Here is a 21,667-nt window from a genome sequence, read left to right as displayed (position 1 = left end):
ATGGAAAAATAGTATGATAAAACTAAACGATTACTTTTCTTCTCTTTTCTCCATGCGATCTGGTGTTTTAAATTTTGCAGATTTTAGAATCATTGACGATAAATACATTATGTCTGCTATAAAGTATATATCCATAATATATATCCCTTTTATATCCCTGAAAATTACAAAAGTGGACCCCTCTTTACAACCCCCCTCCCCCCTTACACACACACACACACACACATATGTACATGGCTCCATTCGGAGCATAGTTTAACATGAAATATTCAAGACCTATTTCAGATATATTTCAACTTTACGCATTATTCGGGTACAACTTTTGATCTTCACTGTACTAAGCGAAATCTTTTGAACTGGAGGTAGGTTTAGTACGTCAGGTAAACGGAAGGAATGGCATATTCTGCAAGGAAAATGTAACAGGATTGGATTTGGATGTTTCTTATTTTCCATTCAGATGTGAATTTTATGGTTAAGTGACATTCGTCTGTTTAATTTTATTTTTTAACTATTTAATTGTAAAAAGATCGACTCATTAGTTAAACAGAATGTAGTGCATTTCTCCTCCATTAATTGTCTTGACATCTATCATAAGACTGTCAATGTCATCATGCTTTATTTATGACGATAAGCTGACACTAATTTTATATATATAGTAACAGAGACATTATTACTTATTAGAGGATCATAGTGTGAGGGCCTGGTGCGACGTTTATCAGGGAAAGGGGGGGTGGCAAAAAAATAATTGCCAGAATTCGGGAGGGGGTAAAGTCTTCCACTAAATTTTAGGAAATTTTTTATTGTAGTAACATTGCAAACTTTCTACCCTACTGTAACAAAAAGTGGGTGGGGGAGGGAGAGAACAGGGCATTTGAATGATCAAGAGTTTACAGCAAATCAGTGGGAGCCACCTACTGACCCCCCTAGTACCACAGCCCTGCAAAAAGTGATGATAAAGATGATTGAATAAAACATAATTGTTTTAATTCTGTGAAGCCTAAGTATCCAAACATCTTGACTATCCACTAGCTCTCAGCCAGTTTCAGAAAGTAGAACACTTCAGAAATAATTATCAAGGATGAGCTCACCTTTTACCTTCAACATGATCAAGTAATCTTGAAAAATCTCCGAATCACCCTTTTTTCTACTTTAACACATGTAATTTGTTTCTATTTGATTTAAAACATTTTTTTTCTCTCTCATTTGAGCAAATCTTAAAGCTAGCTACCATCACTTTTGATGCAGACGTAACAAATCTGACATCATTTCTTGAAAGACTAAGAGCCGCTACTCAAATAAAGAAAACATTATGGAATTTAGTTTCCGTAATAAATGATTTCTAATATTGAAATTAAACACAACACATTTGCCATACTGCCAGAATTATCACCTGCCAAAACCAATGAAAGTGCAACATATCAGGGAAAAATATTATTTATTTATGGTATACAGTGTACGGTATATGATATGAAGCAGACACCCATCCAAGGACTATACAAGCTCACCACAGCTAAATTTGCCTGGTATTGAGGAAGACTCTACCACATCACTAGAAAAGCTAGCTCACTATCGAGGTAGTATATAAAGCTACTTTATATACTGTCTGCTACACCTCTAAGTTCTACTTGCTGGCTCAGGGAAGCTTTGTTCCGAAGCTTAGCATGGGTCCTCTCTGAGTGTTGGGGACCTCTTCAGAACATCAACATATGCTTATCAGTACAAAATGGACACAAAGTCCCTACCTTGGAACTTCCTGAAGCAGGTCACTAAGCCCCAGAGTCTCTAATTTTTTAAGTAAAGTGGTCACCCATCCAAGGGCTACAGGCTCCCTGCAGCTTGCCTGATATTGAGGAAGACTCTTCGGGTTCACTTCTTCACTAGGAAAGTTAAATTTGTAGCTGTAGTGAGACTGTATAAATCATCTATATGAATACTGTCAGCTACAGTTGGATGCAATCATGTACAAATATTGAATGGTTAATGCTATGTATATTATGAGAAGATGAAATCTCATAATGTTCTACAGTTTAAAAAAAGGTAGAGGACATTTCCATTAATTAACCCTTACTTAAAAAGAACACCGTTTTCAAGAATTGTGACAATACATGAAATGATTAGATTATATTTTTAACAATTGTCCATTCATGTATATTTTTTGCAGTTTACCAGCAAATATATAAATTTAGTTCATCATATTTAGATTGAATCACAATGGGAGAGAATCGTGAGATACAGAAGGGAGTATGGGAGGGGCGTATCCCCGTTGTCTTCAATCTCTCAGAGGATGACACAGAGAGTGAACACCCAGATCCTGTTTATGTAAGTTACAAAACTTAGCAATGTAGTTGATGTTACTGAAATTTTATACATGTACAAGGCTTAATTCTTTAAATTTATTTACAGTAAAACTTGATTAGTATGAATATGGATATATTAGCAAATTTATGGATTTAGCAATGTTGTTTTGGATCCCCAGAAAATTTTGTAGTGATAACAAACCACAATATAAAAGATTTATGGATATAGGGAATTGATTTTGTATCCTGCAGAGGTTAAAAAAAACCCCCAAAATCTACATCTTTTACAAACTTTCTCTAAGATCTCAAAACTTAAAATATTGAATAGACATACATCATTTTTAATTTTTTTGAGTATATTCAGTAGTTATACTTGAAGGAAATCATGTATACATGTGTGTTGTAAATTGGCTATATATACTTTAATGAATTCATTATAATACATATACAGTCAAACCTCATTATCTTTGGGACTGAGAAAAAACATTGAGATTTCCAAGGATTCGAGATATCGAGGGTAAAATACTTAAAGAATAAGTAGTTGGGACTTCCAAATCCCTTTGACATATCCATGGTATTTGAGATATCAGTGTTTGAGATACCGAAGTTCAACTATATATATAGCAAAGTTAATTCACAGGTCCCAGGACTTGGCTTAATCAAGTTCTACAGGTGAATTTAAAATGATCGATGCAAAAAAGTTTGCAAATGTGAAAGGGTGAAAATAACTCTGGGCAAAAATAACCATGTACATGCAGTACACAGTGACAAGTCAAAGTATCTTGCCATGAACTTTTAGCATGCTGGAGTAATTGTCTCCTTGTCTCCCTGCCATTTTAATTACCCCTGAAATTGACAGGGCTGAAAACTTTGCAGTGGAGAGTCTGGGAACGTGTTTTCAGAAAAAAAAATTAGGGAGGGAGAAATTCTGTTCAGGTCAATCAACATGGGAGTTTGTAATGTAGCAAACTGTAGTGTCTGCATGGTGAATAGGGCCCAGTGCTGAAATCCTAATCAAGTTCTTTTAGTTACACATGTTCAATTCTTCTGTAACAGCTGATGGTACCTAGGATAAGTTATTTCCCTTTGCACACAGAGAAGATAAACAAACATTTCTTAAAGTTTGTCAATGAGGAACAGGCAGAAGAAATGTGGTTAGAGCATGACAATCAACCTCTAAAATGGTATGCAATTTTATTATGTTATTTTAGACATTACAATTGTTGTGAAAATTTAAACTTGGTAAATATTTTTAATATTGTATATAAATAGTAACTTCTTCTGCAACTTTTTTTTCTTGGAGAAATATTTTAAAATGTGTAAAACACAATATATTACCTGCATGTAATCCTTCATTTCTAGGCACTATCCTGTTGGATTGTTGTTTGACCTTTATGGTTCAGAGAACACCCTCCCATGGAATATTACAATCCATTTTAAGGTAAATCACAACTCGTTTGAAATATATCTTTTATTTAAGAAGTAGATCAAAGGTCAGAAAACTAGTAGAAATTCCATAATTTTCCCTTTTTTCAGCAATGAAAATTATATTTCTGTTTTTTTTTTTTTAAACCTTTGATTATTTTTTTCCAGGATTTTCCAGAAGAGGAACTTCTCCATTGTACCAGCAAGGATACAGTAGAGTCACATTTTATGTCCAGCATTAAGGAGGCGGATTCACTAAAACATCGCGGACAGGTTATAAATAGCATGCAGAAAAGGGACCACAAACAGCTTTGGGCAGGATTATTGCATGGTATATGTTCCCATGTGTGTCTGAACTGCCCATTCTGTTATTATCACTTTCTTAAAATTATATTTGTGTACCATGACACACCCATTCTGTGGTATATCAATACTTCAGCATGATATGTATGTTATGTAAAGTGTGCATCTAAAATCACTCTAATTTTCAAGAAAGAGGTCATATACATGCACCACTGCCAACAGGGTTTAAACTTAACTTTCCATTAGCCATTTGAGCACCTATAGTTTCAAACTGAGGAGCCCACATCTTAACTTTTTAGCCCACTGCCAAGATATCCCTTATTTAAAATAAAATAAAAAAAAAAACCTCATGAAAAAAAGAAATGTCAGACTAAGAACAATTTTCATATGATTTAATGTACTCCTCAATTTGAAAAGAGCAGGACAGCTTCCCTCAGACATAAAAAAAAATGCAAAAAACTACATTGTCATGCTACAGTCATTGAAACACTTTCCAGTTATAGAGTTCATCATGATTTCCAGTAAGGCGTTTTAGTCATACTGAATTTGAAAGTATTAAACTGGATGATATTATAGGAATCTATCAATGATTTAATCTGCCATGTCAGCAAACATTATAAATTATAAAATTTACAATATCCCACACTAACATTTACTTGCATTTAGTTAATGGGCATGTGCAGAGTTTTCATTCTTAAGTAATTTTAAAATGCCAAAAAACAAGACGTGTTCATGAAACACTGATGCCCCCATATGGTAGCTAATGACAAAGATTAAGGTTTCTCAAATGCAAGTCAAACTCTAAGGTCAAGAGATTAAAATGCTTGTACCCAAAGAAGGGTCTTGTCACAAGGAATACCCCTTGCAGCAACCATTCAGAAATAATGGTTAAAATTTTTCAAAAGTAGGTGAAACTCCAAGGTTAATGTCATGAGCTAAAAAATATTGAAACTTAAGAAAAGGCCTTGTCACAAGTAATACATCTTTGAAATAAGACAGCCATAGCCCCAACCTTTGAAAAGTTATGGCTACTGTTAAAGTTTCTCAAAAGTAGGTCAAACTCCAAAGTTAAGGTCAAAAGGTCGAAATTGTTGGTACCCAAGGAAAGGTCTTGTCACAAGAAATACACATGTGAAATATGAAAGCCCAAGCTCCAACAATTCAAAACTTATGAGCACGGTTAATGTTTTTCAAAACTGTTTAACTCCAAAATTAAAGTAAAAAATATTCATACCCAAAGAGAGGTCTTAATTGTCACAAGAAATACACATGAAGTATGAAAGCCCTAGCACTAGGTTTGGCCAAGGTTAAAGTTTTGTAAAATTTTGCGAAAGTGGGTCAAATTCTAAGGTTTTAAGATCAAGTGTGTTTGAGACCGAAGAAAAGTCTTGTCATGAGGAATACACATGTGAAATATGAAGGTCCCAGCTCTTACCAAACAAAACTTATCACTAAGGTCATAGTTTTTGACAAACAGACAGACTGACTGATGGAGCAAAAACTAAATGTCCCTGAATCTTGGGAGCCTTAAAAAATGTAAACTGACATATTTATGATAAACAGGGTGCTACCTGTATTAAAGTCTACATCATACCGGGGTACGTATCAGCCCACAGGATCCATATTAACTAATTTTGTGTCTGCTCACAAGTTATCAAAAGATATCCATGTGAGAAAACACAACAACACAGAAAATATTAATTTTAATTTATATATCACAATTATTACCAACAAGATAGAATTACTCTGGTGGGCAGCATGGTAAATATGACTGGATTTTCTTCTTTTTTTCTTTTTTTTTTTGAAGAATGTATATTTTCTGAGTTTTATTGTGACTAAGTTGTAAAGTTTGATTTTTTTCTGTTTTTTTAAGCATACATTATCTAGGTATACCTATAATTCATAGCTGGTGCAACATTTTTTTCCAGTTTAAAAGTTGTTTTTTTTTTACCAGTACATGTATATTCATATATACCCTGTATTTTAGAATCTGGAAATTCCTAGAGTTAAAATTATATTAAATCATGTAGAAAGAAGGAGGAAATAAATCAGATTTAGCAATTTATTTTTATCTTCCTTCCTTAGTCGTGATTTCACTTTGTTCCCCATTTAGATACAGAGGAATTGAAGGTTGAATTAATTGTTCTATCATTATTATGTAACATTCTGATGCTATGTTTCAGATAAATTTGATCAGTTTTGGTCTGTGAACAAGAAACTGATGGAGTCAAGTGGAGAAGATACATTTAAATACATTCCTTACAGAATATATATGGTAAAAAAAAAAAAAAAAAAAAAAAACCACACACACAGAAATACAGTTCATGTGTTATATATTGCTGCAAACTAATGTATCAGTATTACAGATTTAGAAAAAAAAAAAATAGTTACGATTTTTAGTTTTAAGATTTGTATCTTTTGAGATGTATCATAATTTTTAAAAAAGTGACAGCAAATACAGAATTGATTGCTGTGATATAATAACAAACCTTTATTATATAACTATTCACAAAAAGAAAAAAAATACAGGTTGAAATACTACAAAAAAAAAACAACTTAATTTTGGGTAGGGATTCACTGTTTACTTCCTACTCCCATAAACTTTAAGCGGCACACAACTTTCAAAAGCTTTAAAAGTACATGAGAGTAATAGGTGTATTTGTCTCTATAATACAGGTAGACAGACATTACATCACTAGTTTGTTTCGCCCGTTTACCGAGGAGGGGCACCCACAAACTCTCAAACATCTCCTGCTTGCAGCTGTGCCACAGTTCTTCACTGAAGGTTAGATTCATCATTTATATTGCTGGTTCACGAAAAAGGTTATAATTAACAACACCAGTCTTGATTCTGAATTTATTTAATAAGCATACATGCGATATGTACCTGCTGATACAAAATGTCATATATTTTTAACACCTTTCACTTGATCATGGTGGGACACAAGAATTCATGGGAAATGAAAAGAGCTAGGTTCACTTTATCCATAAAATGGCCCAGTCCATATAACAATTAACTGATCAAGTCCCAATCTCCCATTTCGAACATCAATATAAAGAGAGACTTAGTGCTTTCATTTCCTGTAAAAAAAAAAAAGTTTCCTTTGAGAGTTCAAATATTGCAAAACAGGCTTTGTGATATTGCAATGTTCTTGAATTTTGAAGAAAATGGGTGAATTTGAGCATCTTCACCTAATAATGAAAATATGAGCCTACCAGCGTTCCAAAAAAAAAAAAAAAAAAAAAATCATGGATTAAAAGCTGATGAAACAATTCTTTCATTAAATAATTAAACATTTTAGATCAGAGGTTGGGGCTATGCAAAATATCAAAAAACAGCTTAAATTTTTAACCATTTTCAAAGAATTTTTCAGGATTTTAGGAAAATGACACAATTTATGACGTCATAATACATGGGCTATAAAGACAAAATTATGTCATTTTTAATAGATTTACATTCATCAAGAGTCCAAGTGAAATTTGCCACATTTTCAACTAAAACTGAGCAGTTTTAACTTTTTCAGAAATTCACAGGGCCAAAAATGGCCCTTAGTGAAACTTGTTCTTTGTCCTGTATTTTGAATTGTTAATTTACCAGAGTATGGAACGCCATAGCTGCCTGAAGGTCATTTTCATATTATATGAGGTGGAATAACCTTTATGTGAAGTGGTGAAGTCATTATATATAGTGGTAAAATCATTATATTCAATGAAAACTTTATTATATGCAGTGGTTTTATCATTATATAAAGTGATAAAATTATTATATTCATTGAAAACTTTATTATATGCAGTGGTTTTATCTTTATATACAGTGATAAAATCATTATTTTCATTGATAACTTTATTGTATGCAGTGGTTTTATCATTATATTCAGTGGCAATGTCATTATATGTAGTGGTTAAATAATGTAATGAATTGATAATATCGATACATTATGTTGTAAAATCATTATATGCAGTGGTTTTTCCATTTTATACATTACTGATATCTTTCTGTGATGTGATGAATTCAATATATACAGTACGAACATAATTTGTGTGATAAAGCAATCATTACATTGTATGAAACCCGCTGCATGTGGAGTGCCAAGTTAATTTCATTCAGTGCGACACCTTTACATGAAGTGAAAAATCTATTATGTGCAGTACTAACATCATTATATTATATAGTAAAATTATTATATATATTCCTTAAATCATGCTTTGCAGTAGTAACATCTTTATATAAGGTGGTTAATTAATTATATGATGTTGTTAATTTGTTATATGATGTGCTCAAATCTTTATATGCATTAGACGTTTCATGTTATGCAGTGGTAACTTCTTTATCATCATCTAAACTGGTCCTTTTATTTAAAAAAAAATGCGCGGAGTTCCAGGTTAAAGAGTGTTTGAAAATAGGAAACCCGGGCCGTGGCAAATTAAAAGCCGGGACTATTCGAGATTTTTCTAATTTCTGATTCTATTATACAGCTTCCTGATTTTATCAACTGTGCTGAAATTTTAAGACTCATTTTTATAGGTTAATGTGTATTCGCTGTAAAAATTGCATTTAATTTTAAAATACTTAGTAATTTAGATTTTCTTGGCGATTGTTGATTTCCAAGTTCAGTGGTGGATCCAGGAATCTTGAAAAGGGGGGCCCGACAAGTTTTTGGTCGGGGTAGGTAGCCCACAGCCAAACCAAAAAACAATTGATTTATTAAATCTTATGTATATTTTGGACACAAGGGGTGGGGGGGGGGGGGGGCATAGGCCCTTTCTGAATCCGCCCGTGAGGTTGGTAAATCGGTTAGGCAATCAAGTAGACATTTTACGTGTTTTGTTTGTTGTTTTTTTGTTTGTTCGTTTTTTTTTTTTTTGCCATATTTGACAGAAAGCTAATAAACTTTTAAATTATTCTGATGTTAAAAATTATTCATTCTTTGAAAGGCATTTTTTGAGTGAAATGACACGTTTAAGAAAAACTGGTTCACATAGGCGTCGGAACCGGGGGGCTATTTCCCCCCCCCTTTTTTTTTTTTACAAAGGTAGACGTAATATAGGCATTGAAAATTCGGGCGTAGGTCTAGCCCCCCCCCCCTCCCCACTTTCTACAGGCACGATTCATTGTAGTGAAAGAAGGGTAATTGGTAGTGTTTAAGAGAATTTGGTACTGAGAGATGTTCGACCAACCCCCCCCCCCCCCCCCCCCCCCCCCCACCCACCCACCCACACCCCCGAAATAGGATTTTCGGGTTTGGAGAAAGAACAATTTTCCTTTTTTTTTTTTTTTTTGCTTGTCAAGTTTTTTTTCAGGTTTTATTTTTTTTTCTATTTCAATTAGCCACCCCACTATCAATTTCCTTCCGATGCCAATGGTTCATTAAAATCGGATTTGATCTCCCGGAAGTTAAACATAAAAAATCCGAAATACTTATTCATTATCTACATGCCATTTGATAAAATATAAATTAATTAAAGAATTACCACATATACATGTAATTATAGGACTATTAATGCAAAGCCTTGTGTCAAACTTTAATCACGCGTAAGTTGCTTGGTTTAAGGATGTCCGATCCTCAGCCTTGAAGGATAACTCTTAATTTTATCATTTTATTCAAAAAGGCTAAAATGATTTTAATTTGGTTGTTTGTTTGCTGTTTAACGTCCCTCTCGAGAATTTTTCACTCATATGGAGACGCCACAATTTGCCAGTGGAGAGCTGCAAATTTTGTCCTATACTCGACACTTACGGCCATTGAGCAGTGAGGGATTTTTTTCGTGCCAACACCTACTGTGGAACGGGACCTCGGTTTATGGCTTTATGCGGTCTCTTACGAAGGACCGGTCTCAACGTCCCACTGTCGGATTCGAACCCTTGACGTAAGGATTGACTCCTTATTCCGCGTCTCTTAGAGCAGACACTCTAATCACCGTGCCACGTTGGCGACGGCAAAGATGAAACTTGAAAATGAAATGTTTTCATGCAGCAATTTTTATTTTAAGCATTTCAATGTGATTTAAGGTTTTCTGAAGTCTTAGAAACAGTCTTATAAATAGTTGATATTAGTAATTTAACATTCCCCCCCCCCCTCCCGAAAAAATTATTAAACAAATTACATATTTAACGTAATCCAGTTTCCTTCCATCTACTAACAAATAGATACAAGTGTACATTTGCATATTATGAAATTAGAAATGATTTATGGTGTTTTGCACCAGGTTCTTCCCGGATGATCGGATCTGGTTTAATAATCCTTTTTTTTTAGGTCACCTGAGTCACTCAGGTGACCTATTGCTATCCGTTTTTGTCCGTCGGCGTGCGTCGTGCGTTGTGCGTTAACATTTGAACATTTTTAGCTTCTTCTCTGAAACCGCTCAACCAATTTCAACTAAATTTGGCATATAGCATCTATGGGTGAAGGGGAACAAAAATTGTGAATTTCATGGTCCCTGCCCCCCTGGGGCCTGAGGGGTGGGGCTAAAACCACCAAAATTAATGCAATCTTTAAAAATCTTCTTTACTCCTGGACATCAAGCAGTCAAACTGTTGGCATCATTGTGATAAGCATTGAGTCCTCTACCAAAATTGTGAAATTCATGGCCCCAGGGTCAGGGGTTCTGGTGCTAGGGCGGGGCTATATAGATCATATAGTGAAAGTGCATTATTTCTTTGAAAATCTTCTTCTCTGCTCCTGGGTATTAAATAAACTAACTAAGTATATAGTTATGATGAGTAAGAGTGACTCTTCCAAAATTGTGAAATTCATGGCCCCAGGGGCAGGGGTTCTGGTGTTAGGGTGGGGCTCTATTGATTATATAGAGAAAATGCATTAGTTCTTTGGAAATCTTCTTCTCTGCTCCTGGGTATTAAATAAACTAACTAAGTATATAGTAATGATGAGTAAGAGTACCTCTACCAAAATTGTGAAATTCATGGCCCCAGGGGCAGGGGTTCTGGTGTTAGGGTGGGGCTCTATTGATCATATAGTGAAAATGCATTAATTCATTGAAAATCTTCTTCTCTGCTCCTGGGTATTAAATAAACTAACTAAGTATATAGTTATAATGAGTAAGAGTACCTCTTTCAAAATTGTGAAATTCATGACCCCAGGGTCAGGGGATCTGGTGTTAGGGCGGGGCTCTATTGATTATATAGTGACAATGCATTAATCCTTTGAAAATCTTCTTCTCTGCTCCTGGGTATTAAATTCAGTAACTAAGTACATAGTTATGATGAGCAAGAGTGCCTCTTTCAAAATGTGAATTTTATGGCCCCTGGGTCAGGGGTTCTGGTGTTAGGGTGGGGCTCTATTGATTATATAGTGAAAATGCATTAATCCTTTGAAAATCTTCTTCTCTACTCCTGGGTATTATTGAAACATATTAAATACATAGTTATGATAATCAAGGATGCCTCTTTCAAAATTGTGAAATTCATGGCCCCAGGTTCAGGGGTTCTGGTGCTAGGGCGGGGCTATATAGGTCATATAGTGAAAGTGCATTATTTCTTTGAAAATCTTCTTCTCTACTCCTGGGTATCATTTAAACAAATTGAATACATAGTTATGATAAGCAAGAGTGACTCTACCAAAATTGTGAAATTCATAGCCCCAGGGGCAGGGGTTCTGGTGTTAGGGCGGGGCTATATAAATCATATAGTGAAAGTGCATTATTTCTTTGAAAAATCTTCTTCTCTACTCCTGGGTATTATTGAAACAAATTGAATACATAGTTATGATAAGCAAGGGTGACTCTACCAAAATTGTGAAATTCATGGCCCCAGGGTCAAGAGTTCTGGTGCTAGGGCTGGGCTATATAAATCATATAGTGAAAATGCATTAATGCTTTAAAAATCTTCTCTACTCCTGGGTATTATTTAAACAAATTAAATACATAGTTATGATAAGCAAGGATGCCTCTTCCAAAATTGTGAATTTCATGGACCCTGGATCAGGGGTTCTGGTGTTAGGGTGGGGCTCTATTTATTATATAGTGAAAATGCATTAATGCTTTAAAAATCTTCTCTACTCCTGGGTATTATTTAAACAAATTAAGTACATTGTTATGATAAGCAAGGATGCTTCTTTCAAATTATGAAATTCATGGCCCCATGTACAGGGGTTCTGGTGCTAGGGCGGGGCCATATATATCCTATAGTGAAGGTGAATTATTTCTTTAAAAATCTTCTTCTCTGCGCCTGGGTATTATTTAAACAAACTATTAGTACATTGTTATGATACGCAGGTATGCCCCTTCCAAAATTGTGAATTTCATGGCCCCAGGGTCAAGGGTTCTGTTGAAAGGGGGGGGGGGGCTCTATTGATTATATAGTGAAAAAGCAAAATTTCTCTGAAAATATTCTTTTCTGCTTCTGGTTAAAAAGCAAAGAAGCTAAGTGTATAGTTATGATGAGCATGATTACTTCTTCCAGAGTAGTGAATTGCATGACCCCTGGGTCAGATGTGCTGGTGTAAGGGTGGGGCTCTTGATAATGTAGTGAAAATACATTAATTCTGTTAAATAATCCTGTCTGCTCCTTAGTGTTAATCAGGTAAACAAAGTGATTACTTACATGTATGATGAATAAACTTCTGGTCCCAGGGTGAGAGACTCTGGTGTTTCTCGGTGGGGATGGGAGGTGGGGGGGGGGGGGCTGGGGGGCTCTATTGATAATGTAGTGAATCTGTAGTAAAAACTGCATTATTTCTTTGAAAATCTTCTCTGCACCTGGGCATATCAGAGGCAAAAAGAGTAAAAGTTTAATAAATATTTTTGAACATCTGGGCCATTTTGTCAAGTGTTCTGGTCCTGGCCAGGGCTCTATTAATTTGTATTCTACTGAGGGGAGTTATTCCCCTTTGCCATTTACTTTTGATAATTAGTCACTGTAAATAATGTACTTGAAAGGTTAATAGAATAAGAGAATTTTGCAAGATTTTTTATTGTATAATACAAAAAGTACTTTCATAGTTTTAATGATCAGGTAGACTTGTAAGTAATAGATAAATAAAAATGAGACAAAAATAACTTGTCTTATTCAATGTTCATCAAAGACCAAGAGAGGCCAATGTAAGAGATTTCAACAAGGAATTAAAATAGTACAGAAGCATTGATAGTTTGTTAATATACTGTATGGTGATAGTGATAAATGGGGAACAGATTAGAACCTAATTTATGAACTGTTAATGAACACTAGACTAATTATTTTGTTGAACCTGATCACCCTATTTTTCTTGCTTTTGGGCAACAAAGCTTCACTTTTCAGTTCATTTTATACTCTATGGATTCTCTAAATTGTTGTATTATACTCAGGTGACCGTTAAGGCCCTTGGGCCTCTTGTTTAATGAAAATGTGTATTTTGCATAAAAATAGCATTTTCAAATAAAGAAAAAACTATCAAAAAGAAAAAGTTTTTTTTAGTTAAAATACAGTGTTTAACATCGGAATAATTTTTAAGTTTATTAGATTTTTATCAAATATGTAAACAAAAAAAAAAAAACACACACACATAAAATATCGCCAACCCAGTCTACACATTTTACCAACATGGAAATCAACAATCGCCAAAAAAAAAAAATCTAAAATACTAAGTACTAATAGCACAATGGATAAAATATTAAATCAGAAAATTGAAACTGCCTACCAATTTTACTTGAAACCAAAAATCGTAAAGAAAATCTAAAATACCAAGTACAGTGGCTCCCGTTTTATCCAATAGTCAAGTTGTCAGTCTAATTTTATCCGAATAGCCGATTATTAGAATAGCCGATTGCTCCATACCGAGTCCAAAGATAGATGTATAGAGCTACATGATTATATTGATAATACATCGTAGCAAATTTCAAACTTGCACTTTCGTTTGATTAGTTTACTTAGTGAATTTCCTAAAATAAATTATTTCACTTACTTATGAATTTAATATGATAACATTTTTCAAATAAATTGATGTATAAAATATATTCTTTGATAGTTATTGCCATCTTAATTCAGCACATGTTTACATTCCTTCTTCGATGGTCGCCATTTTGGAAACGGAAGTAGACTAAATGCTTGACTAATAACCGTAAAATATTTTTCCCTGAATAGATTGTAAATTAAAAATCAACAAAAATATAAAATATATTTTTATAAATGTAACTTCTTTGTTTTTATTTTGTTTCTTTAATATGGTTACGTATTTTATCCTGTTTGTGACAATTCTCTGGTCAATGAGTTTACCAGTCTCATGCATACTTGTCTGCCATGTGGAGAAAGATGGAATGGATTTTGAGATGTATATTTATAGTTGGGCCGTTTGTGATTTTAACCATAAATTTTGCACTTAAAAGTGAACAAATATTAAGCCAAATGACCAAGTTAAACGACTGAATAGGCTTATTTCATTATCCATGCAAATTGTCATACACAAGCTAATCAGTTCAATAATTAAAATTTCAAGCCGAAAAAATTGCAAATAATTGTCATAATTAACAAGTGCATCATTGAACCCAAGCTGATCACCACAACTGTAATCAAAACATATTTATCTACTATGCCCACTATTGACACAGGTAAGGTGCCTGTGTGCGTCCAGCCGTAACTAATCCCCTCATCGTCGTACTCAAGCCAGTCAAGGTAATTGGTGTCAAACTGTGTAAACAAAGGCTTCACACACAAAGTTGGAGGTGTGAACAAGGTGCTGATTTTCAACAAACACTATGATAGTCCAAATTTTTGTATCAGATAAAACGAAAATCCAATATTTTCTCATCAGAATATCAGGTGAAATTATTAATAAATATATAAGAAATGGTTTTGTGCTCTGATATTATATTGAAATAGCCGAATTATTCGTTAAACCGCTATCCGATAAAATGGAAGCCACTGTATTTAAATACAATTTTTACAGCGAAAACACATTAGCCTAAAAAAAGAGTCTGAAAATTTTAAATGAGAAATTTGAAAAATCTCGAATAGTCCCGGCTTTTAATTTGCCACGGCCCGGGTTTCCTATTTTCAAACACTCTTTAAACTGGAACTCCGCGCATTTTTTAAAAATGTTTTTGCAAGAGGACCAGTTTAGATGATGATAAAGAAGTTACCACTGCATAACATGAAACGACTAATGCATAAAAAGAATTGACCACATCATATAACAAATTAACAACATCATATAATTAACTAACCACCTCATATAAAGATGTTACCACTGCAAAGTATGATTTAAGGAATATATATAATAATTTTACTATATAATATAATGATCTTAGTACTGCACATAATAGATTTTTCACTTCATGTAAAGGTGTCGCACTGAATGAAATTAACTTGGCACTCCACATGCAGCGGGTTTCATACAATGTAATGATTGCTTTATCACACAAATTATGTTTGTACTGTATATATTCAATTCATCACATCACAGAAAGATATCAGTAATGTATATAATGGAAAAACCACTGCATATAAGGATTTTACAGCATAATGTAACGGTACTATCACTTCATTACATTATTTAACCACTACATATAATGACATTGCCACTGAATATAATGATAAAACCACTGCATATAATAAAGTTATCAATGAATATAATGATTTTATCACTGTATATAATGATTTTATCACTGTATATAAAGATAAAACCACTGCATATAATAAAGTTTTCATTGAATATAATGATTTTACCACTATATATAATGACTTCACCACTTCACATAAAGGTTATACCACCTCATATAAAATGAAAATGACCTTCAGGCAGCTATGGCGTTCCATACCAGAGACTGCCAAAAATAATGTTTTATACAAAAAACTATGGAACGCCATAGCTGTCTTAAGGTATGGTACATCATATTACATGGTGTGTTCTGTATAATAAAGGGTTGATTCAATATATTAAATGGTCACCACTCCTTGTTAAAGGGTGAAGAGCACATAATACATGGTGCGTTCAATATAATAAATGGTCGGTTCATTATGTTAAATGGTCACCACTACTTGTTATTCGGTGAAAAATACATCATACATGGTGTGTTCAATATAATAAAGGGTCAGTTTAAAGTGTTAAATGGTCATCTCTCCTTGTTATAGGGTGAAGGGTGTATAAATGGTGCGTTCAATATAATAGAGGATCATTTAACCATGTTAAATGGTCACTGCCACTTGTTATAGGGTGAAACGTACCTAATACATGGTGCGTTTAATATAATAAAGGGTCGGTTCATTATGTTAAATGGTCACCGCTACTTGTTAAAGTGTGAAACGTACGTAATAAATGGTGCGTTCAATATAATAAAGGGTCGGTTCATTATGTTAAATGGTCACCGCTACTTGTTAAAGAGTGAGACATACATAATAAATGGTGCGTTCAATATAATAAAGGGTCGGTTCATTATGTTAAATGGTCACCGCTACTTGCTAAAGGATGAAACGTACATAATAAATGGTGCGTTCAATATGATAAAGGGTCGGTTTAGTATGTTAAATGGTCACCGCTACCTGTTATAGGGTGAAACGTACATAATACATGGTGCGTTTAATTTAATAAAGGTTCGGTTCATTATGTTAAATGATCACCACCCCTTGTCATACGGTTAAGGGAGTATAAGAAATAGTGTGTTCTATATAATAAAGGGTCGGTTTAGTATGTTAAATGGTTACCACTTCTTGTTATAGAGTGAAAGGTACATACATGATGTGTTCAATATAATAAAGGGTCGGTTTACTGTATTAAAAGGTCATCGTTACTTATTATAGGATGAAAGGCACATACATGTAATAAATAGAAATTAACACGTTTATAAAAATGTGTTAAGTACATACATTTGTATAATCAGTGTACAGCTAATTTCACATGGTTTCAAAAAACACACATTAAAAGTTAGCTATGATGATTCAATTAACTGGTGTTTATGGAGGGATTTCCGTGGCACAGTTCTCTTTTAGTATTCTTACTTTAATTTATTGATTTTTCAATTTTATTTTAATATTTCATTTATTTATTATCTTATTTCTAACATGTTGTTTTTCCAATTCAATTTTTCATTTCATTTTGACCTTTTATACAGACTTTCTAAATTTCAATATTTACTTGGTCACCGGAAAAACCGTACAGCTTCTTTTTTACTTTGTGAGGCTGAAATTGAAAGATTATATTCCAAAGACACTTGATTCTTTAAGAAACTTTCAAAATTTTATTTTATACACCTTCCTTTATTTCAGTAAAAAATGTGTAAAGGCGGAGTTAGAAAGTAAGAGTAAGTAATAGTAAAAATGTTAAAATAAGAAAGTTAGAATGCAAATTAGGACGAAAGGGGGCGCTGCGACCTCTTATGCAAATGTTGAATATACATTGAGGTCTTGTGCGAACTACCAATGAAACGTACCGTAAAACTATATTTCCCGGAACATTTTAGGAGTTGGCCATTTCATTCTGAAGGGGAACGTTGGCAAATTTTTCAGTGTCAGATTATTTATTTTTATGTCGGTATAGGACGGATAATTTATTTTAAAGGTTATCTGGGTCAGATTTAATTTTCCTCTTCATGTTCATTAAGATTGACAAGTCAAAAAATATTTCATTGCGGGGAGGTACCCAAACTCTATATTTTCAGGGTGATACCAACCAACAAGGTCCATTTATTTATTTTCTTCACAGTGGGGGAATACTAGTATAATTTATATCTAGAATCTCCCAGCCCTAACAACACAAAATCAAATGGACGTCCCCTTACTTTAATTTCCATAATATTCTTCCGTGTTTTCGTTTAATTCTATAAGAAATGTGATGTGAATCAGTACTCTTTTTTAGTACTTGCCTATAGTACACAAATGTCATGTATCTTTAAATGTATATCGTTATCAAGTACAATTGAAAAAAAAGAACGGCTGATGGAAGGGGAGGGAGAGTTTAGTGTCATCTTCTTTTTGCCGTACGTAATGTATAGTCTTCTAAGGAACATCACAGTCACTTATTACAATATATTTCCTCCTCTGTAAAAATATCATTTTTCTATGTTAAAAAAATTGTTTATAGAAAGACCACACCTCTCCAACCTTTCGTATAAAAATTATCCTCCCCCTTTTTGTCATTTGCATTATTTGTGGAAATTGGAGGAGGGGTCGTGTCTATACAGTACACAACGCTTTTAATTTGCCACATAGGCCCATAGCAACATTTTTAAAGGGGGGATAAGAAAATTGACAAGCATTAAAAAAAATTATAGGCTCAAAGTCGAAAACCTATTGGGGGGGGGGGGGGGGGGTAGTATCTTTCTATAACTTTTTGACATTTTCTTAAATCAATGCATTATAGTGGGACACATTTCAACCATGCTGCTACAAAAATATGGGGGGGGGGGGGGGAGAAGCAGCCTTTGAATGAAAATTTTCATATTAAATTAAATAGGTTTACCCTTCCCCCTCGAACCACAGGCCTACATCGATACTTAATTGATATTTTATTTTATTGTTCAGATCAACATGACTGATTCTGAGGTAGGGGAGGCCTGGAAGATTTTGGAAATAAATAATCTGTCCATGAAAATGTTGAAAATAAATAACCTGTCTTCCACTTGGGAGAAAATAAATAATCTGACCTAGACCGTACCTAACCCCCTTACTAAACTAGATTTTTCAAGTTTGCGTATCCCCCTTATTCTTTAAGTTTGGGTACCCTCCCCCCCCCCCACACACACACACACATACAGACACACAAAATTAAATGAGGATATCAAAAGAAGAGTGTGGCATTTTAAACCTTCCAAAGACACCATTTAAGTCATCATATTTTTTTTTGGAAACGATGTAAAATTAGCTGCACACCAAGTAATGTACTTGACGTATCTTTTGTAATGCAATACCAACCATTTATGTTGTATGTTCCACCCTATAACAAGTAGCGGTGAAGCGGTGACCATTTAACATAGTAAGCCGACCCTTTATTATATTGAAGACACCATTTATGTTGTATTTTTCACCCTATAACAAGTAGCGGTGACCATTTAACACAATAAACCGACCCTTTATTATATTGAAGACACCATTTATTATGTACGTTTCACCCTATAATAAGTAGTGATGACCATTTAACACAATAAACCGACCCTTTATTATATTGAAGACACCATTTATTATGTACGTTTCACCCTATAATAAGTAGTGGTGACCATTTAACACAATAAACCGCCCCTATATTATATTGAAGACACCATTTTTTATGTACGTTTCACCCTATAATAAGTAGTGGTGACCATTTAACATAATGAACCGACCATTTATTATATTGAACGCACCATGTATTATGTGCTTTTCACCCTTTAACAAGGAGCGGTGACCATTTAATATATTGAATCAACCCTATATTATATAGAACACACCATGTAATATGATGTACCATACCTTAAGACAGCTATGGCGTTCCATAAAAAACCTTTTGACGGATGACTTACTGTGCTTTGTGAATGTAAACAAATGTAATTAGGACAAACTCCAAGGTCTTGAGTAAAAAAAATCATCATATATTTGGAAAGGTTACAAATGATGCACATATTTTCTTTTCTATTTTATATAAAAATTTAAAACACATTAACATATTCTTTATCCAACAACAGTCTAACGTAAAATTAGCTTTCTATTTCTTTTGATTCCCTGATATACTCTATACATACATGTGATGTTTCATACCCTCACGACCTTGAAGTTTGTCTTACTTAACCTTCTATTCAAAATTTTAACTTTGGCCATAAGTTTTGTACCTGAAGAGACAGGGTTTTTATGTGCATTACTTATGACAAGCCATTTTGGAATGATTTTTGACCTTGTGTGACTTTCAAAAACTTTAATCTTGGCCATAACATTTGCACCAGAAACATTGCTTCCAAAATATAGAACAGTGTTTTGCATGATGGACAGACAAGCTGGAACAAACAAGCCCGTTACAATATACCATATTGGCATAATTCACTGCACCTCAACCATAGACCTCGAAAGCAGGGGACCACAATTCTCTGAATTTGCTTTTTATACCCCCTGCAAACAAAGTTTAGGGGGGGTATATTGGAATCAGCTTGTCCGTCTGTCTGTCCGTCTGTCTGTAGACGAGATTTTGTCCGGACCATTTCTTGGAAACTCTTCCAAGGATTTGTCTGAAAATTTGTACACTTATTATTCGCCATATGAAGGTGTGCACCTGGTATTTTCATCATGATTGGATAATTTTTTTGCATTTTACAGGTCTTTTTTTCATTTTTATTATGTGATTTTGTCCGGATCTGTTCCCAGAGACTATTGCATAGATTTGTATGAAAATTTGTACACTTATTATTTACCATATGAAGATGTGCACCTGGTATTTTCAACATTATTTGATAATTTTTCTGCATTTTACAGGGTTTTTTTTTTTTTCATTTTTATTGACTTAGTCATTTCGGGTTCATGTCTAAGGTTTGAGACATAGAATCTAGAACATCTGTGCAAAAAAGTGAACTACAGCTTAAAACAACTCATTAGAACTAAAAAAAAAAATCACAAAGTATTAAAAACAGTTTTTACATTACACAGCAGATAGTGTAAATCCATTTGTCCTTTGGGAGTAATGAGTGGACATGCATCCAGTTAAAGATTAATTAATGAGTTCAGTGTGGGAAGCTGTTAGGGCATCTCTGATCAAGCAGGTCTTATCTATATCTCCTGGGAATTGGGCAGAAAGAAATAAAGATCGCTGTTGTCTAAGTCTCTTAATTGTAATTTATGTCTGTCAAAATACATAGTTACTGGAACCAGCCTTTTATTTTTAAAATGAGTTTGATATAAAGGTATTAAGATCAATTTCATTTTGTATAATTAATTATGATAATTTTTTTTTCAACAATCAATTTGCAGAGTGTCATGTCTCACAAAGATGACAGATAGTTGCAAACTATTTTTCAATGTAATAAAAAACACTGTAATTATTAGTATTGATGTTTTATTAGGCTCCACCTTAGTTTCATTCATTAAAAGAAATGTAATGAGTAATTAAATTTTCACTCTAAATGTTTAAGCAAATTGTGAACACCTCTCACATCTAGAAAACATTAGTGATTTGGTAACTTCTCTGAAAAACCCAGCGGGGGGTATTTGTCCCTTTTGGACAGTTCTAGTTTTTGTTTAGCTGTAAGCATTTGTGAATAAATGTGAATTTTCTTCTGTTAAGATTAGTCCAAAGTTAAACTACATTATAGAGCATATCAAATGAAACATTTATTTTATTTTTTTTTTAGATGAAGAATTTCAAAAACGCATCAAAATCCATGGTACAGAGCCATCACTGGAAACACCAGCCCTGTGGTTGTCTGAAAATTTCAGCTACCCAGACAATTTTCTACATATGTGCATTTTAGAGAAATGAAGCTACTGTGATAAAAGAATTATGAGTATAAACAGTCAAAATATCTAGTAAAGTGTATGTAGTGGTGTTGTTCAGCGAAGTCTACAAGTGATATACACAAGAAGCTGATGGTACATACATGCTGGCACATAACAAGAATTCATGTACTTGCTTTGTTCTGCATAGATTCATTATTTGAACAAGAAATGGAAGTACAGTCTCAAGATAATTTACTAATGATGCAAATATGTATATGGCACTTGTGCAATAAATTCTTTTCAATGTTTTGAGCATCTGTAACCA

General features: G+C 33.7%; 1 protein-coding gene and 1 long non-coding RNA gene across 2 annotated transcripts in view; both read left to right on the top strand.

Annotated features, from left to right (window-relative positions):
• LOC133186153 (uncharacterized) overlaps positions 1 to 21,667 on the top strand; it is a 235,607-nt gene that overhangs the window by 198,369 nt on the left and 15,571 nt on the right. The gene's annotated exons all lie outside the window — the stretch shown is intronic.
• LOC133185575 (autophagy protein 5-like) lies at positions 381 to 21,659 on the top strand. The gene is made up of 8 exons (XM_061320874.1): positions 381 to 471; positions 2,201 to 2,319; positions 3,354 to 3,481; positions 3,660 to 3,738; positions 3,891 to 4,053; positions 6,209 to 6,300; positions 6,702 to 6,810; positions 21,258 to 21,659. The coding sequence occupies exons 2-8, from the start codon at positions 2,212 to 2,214 to the stop codon at positions 21,383 to 21,385; spliced, it is 807 nt and encodes a 268-aa protein (XP_061176858.1). The 5' UTR covers positions 381 to 471; positions 2,201 to 2,211; the 3' UTR covers positions 21,386 to 21,659.

This window comes from Saccostrea echinata, unplaced genomic scaffold (genome assembly GCF_033153115.1).
Source record: "Saccostrea echinata isolate AGI-Se365-2 ecotype Australia unplaced genomic scaffold, CSIRO_AGI_Sech_v1 ptg000012l, whole genome shotgun sequence".
Taxonomy (NCBI): domain Eukaryota; kingdom Metazoa; phylum Mollusca; class Bivalvia; order Ostreida; family Ostreidae; genus Saccostrea; species Saccostrea echinata.
The sequence above is the reverse complement of the archived record's forward strand: the minus strand, read 5'-3'. Positions and strand labels throughout refer to the sequence as shown.